Consider the following 3,113-nt stretch of genomic DNA (forward strand, 5'->3'; position numbering starts at 1 on the left):
TATTCATAAAAAAGACATATTATATCGATTAAATGCGTTGATATACATTGTCAATATTAAAATTATTTACTAGAAAGTTACTATATAGTACGCGTATAAAGTGCACGATGTAAACCAGGCCATTGGCCAAATTATTTTTCTATCGGAACGCACTCTAAGTCCCGATCCACAATAAGTGTAGTAAGCTTTAAGTTTTAAGAAATTGACCAATTACGATTGATTATTCCTCTATAATTCGACTATAATTGGTCAATTTATTAAAGCTTAAAGCTTACTACACCTATTATGGATCATGACTAAGGGTCGATTGTTCCAACCTCTTGGTAAGCTACCTAACAGTTCAATTATGTATCTATCCCTATCCAACTTGAAGAAAAAAACGAAAATAGATATATGGTTTAAAGCGAGAAGCACACACTCTTGCATAAAAGCATAATGCATAACGCATAAGAAAATTGACCAATCAGTCCTTCATCTGCATTGTGACAATAAAAATGAGGACTCTGATTGGTTCATTTCCTTATGCGTTGTGTATTATATTTTTATGCGAGAGCGTGTGCTTCCCGCTTAACTGTCAGGTAGCTTACCAAAAGATTGGAACAATCGGCCCTAAGGCTGGTATATACATGTGTCGAACGACAAGCTTTTCAGATACGTTCATTTGTTGGTAAATAAAATATTTCTAGGGTCTCTGTTCGTCAATCAATGAACGTATCCGAAAAGCTTGTCGTATGACACATGTAATATCAACCTTAAAATCGCTCAGTTCATGATTATCCAAGGAGGGAACTTCGATTTTCTCATATACCGTTATTCCGTTATTCATTTATTTACTGATAGTGTTATTGCGAAGATACCTTACAGAAAAAAGTGTTGTTACTTAATAATAACAGATTATTTAATTAAAAATGTACGCATTAATTAAGTTTTCAAGTTATACGTATGACGTGAGGCTAACTTCGTCTATTAAAAGATTAGACGGTGATGATTGTATTGCTCGATATCGAAATGGAAGATACAATGCAAGTTTAATAGCTATAAATGGTAATATGTAATTAACAAAGAAGTAGTTGATTTTATGAATTATTTTTTAACAAGTGAATTTTAATTAATTATGGCTTCATTCTGATATTCACTGTCATTACTGCAAATCTGCAATTCATGTATATGTTACGTATATTATAGATTTACAGCACTAGAAGTGAATATCTCGGAACGCAGTTTATATTTGTAGTAATTTTATCTATCGTTGCTACTGAACTTGTGTTATTTACGAGAACTATCGATTGTACTTTGCTAGAAACTTATTTGTTAATATTACTATTTGGAATTTCTCTTTATCAGAGAAGATAATAAACTACAGTCTTATTTACAATAATTACAAAAGATTAATACAGTTCAAGATGTTATTGATCCAAATATGAATAAAGTATGTAATGATTATTCTAATACAATTCAGAATTACAGTGACTGTATCTTGAAAACAGTGCATAAAAGTGATAAAAGTAATACTTTTTTGAAAAAAAATTGATAACTAGAATATAGGGCTTGATATAGGCTTTATTTGAATGATCTTATGAAAATGAAAGAATAAATCGTTCAAAAAATCTTTTTTTCGTTTAATTACATGCGGTTATACATAGAAAAATAGATTACAATATGTTAAGTAGAGAGATGGAGGAAGAGAAAGAAAGAGAAAGTGAGAGAGAGAGGAGGCAATCTTTTAAAAAAGAGAATGACCTCTCCACACACCCACACGCACACACACACACTTAAAGAGAGAAAAATATAATGATATATTTTCTATACATAATCCAAACAGATAAAAAGTGGAAGAAATTCCACACAGCAATATTATAATAAATAAATTATCAGCAAAGCACAGCAGATAATTGTAACTAATAATAGAAGTCCAATAGCAACAATCCAGTAAAAAGTATGACAAATAGTTTAATAAATACTAGTAAATGTTTCAACTTTTCACTCTATGATATAGGTTATCATACGACAACAATTATAATTCAAGTCAATATAATTCAATCAAGCAATGTAAAGATTCCACGTAGACGTGGAAATGTGCCCAGATCATCTTCATACATTAGTTGATCAATTATAATTGCTATCAATAACTTATCTTGCAGAGTAAAAGGTTGAAACACTTGTATAAACTATTTACTATTTATTTAACTAACATATTGTGTTTGTTTTACAACAGTTAATTGTTTTTTTAATTAATAACATATTGTGTTTATTTTTAGATAATGAAGCAATTCTTATTGACATAAAGGAAAATATAAATAATAATTTACCTAGGTTACAACTGGAGAATATTTCAATTGACGCAAGAAGTATCCATATTAAAGTTATAAATTCACAAGATTTATTAGTAAAAAATATGGGAAACATTGATATCAGAGAAGATAATAAACTACAGTCTTATTTACAATCATTACAAAAGATTAATATAATTCAAGATGTTACTGATTCAAATATGTATGAAGTACGTAATGATTATTTCAATACAACTCATAATTACAGTGGCGGCATCTTGAAAACTGTGCATAAAAGTAATAAAAGTAATATTCTTCTAAAAGATAATATAGAACTGCTTGATATAGAGCAATTAGAACAATATAATGAAAGTAAAAGTATAAATAGTTCAAAAATAAATAATTTGTGTCCTATAAATTTAAATAATGGTAAGAAATTAATCTTTAAAAATTTAAATGCTTTATAATTACTTCCTATACCTATACATATATATATATATTTCTCAAATTTTTATAGGTAATATAGAAAATAGCGATGAAGAAGAAACAAATGTTGATAAGGATAGTGATATGATAGATTATGAACCAAGTGAAAGTAATTATACTTCAGATGATATAGAAATTTCAGAGATCTCCAATAATTCAATGACAACTTCTAAACGTAATAGTAGCAATACTTTTTCCTTTTCTTCTGGTAAAAATACAACAGTAAATTCTTCTCTCGATATATCTATGAAATTAAATAAACCAGGGTTTTCTGCTTGTGATGATGAACAAATGCATGTTGAGTTATCAAAGGGTCCTAAAGGTCAAAAGAAAAGTAATTTTTGTCTTTTTTGTCAT

At 28.4% G+C, this 3,113-nt stretch overlaps 1 protein-coding gene across 3 annotated transcripts; it reads left to right on the top strand.

Moving 5' to 3' along the window:
* Positions 1–275: 275 nt before the first annotated feature.
* LOC116853126 lies at positions 276–3,028 on the top strand. Of its 3 annotated transcripts, none has more exons than XM_032834003.1 (4): positions 276–408; positions 1,025–1,044; positions 2,259–2,500; positions 2,595–3,028. In XM_032834003.1, the coding sequence occupies exons 1-4, from the start codon at positions 293–295 to the stop codon at positions 2,601–2,603; spliced, it is 387 nt and encodes a 128-aa protein (XP_032689894.1). In that variant the 5' UTR covers positions 276–292; the 3' UTR covers positions 2,604–3,028. The 3 variants fall into 3 exon arrangements, with proteins under 3 accessions (XP_032689894.1, XP_032689895.1, XP_032689893.1); XM_032834004.1 differs by having other exon boundaries at positions 2,788–3,027; XM_032834002.1 differs by having other exon boundaries at positions 2,259–3,027.
* Positions 3,029–3,113: the final 85 nt, after the last annotated feature.

This window comes from Odontomachus brunneus, unplaced genomic scaffold (assembly GCF_010583005.1).
Source record: "Odontomachus brunneus isolate Ranch 3 - 2012 unplaced genomic scaffold, Obru_v1 Obru_scaffold_278, whole genome shotgun sequence".
Lineage (NCBI taxonomy): Eukaryota > Metazoa > Arthropoda > Insecta > Hymenoptera > Formicidae > Odontomachus > Odontomachus brunneus.

Bases quoted from the DNA above. Each gene is read 5' to 3' on its own strand.
- LOC116853126 (XM_032834002.1), top strand. From the start codon at position 293: ATGACTAAGGGTCGATTGTTCCAACCTCTTGGTAAGCTACCTAACAGT. The intron at 409-1,024 runs AAGCACACACTC...AAGATACAATGC, and splicing joins GATATATGGTTTAAAGCGAG to AAGTTTAATAGCTATAAATG. The intron at 1,045-2,258 runs GTAATATGTAAT...GTTTATTTTTAG, and splicing joins AAGTTTAATAGCTATAAATG to ATAATGAAGCAATTCTTATT.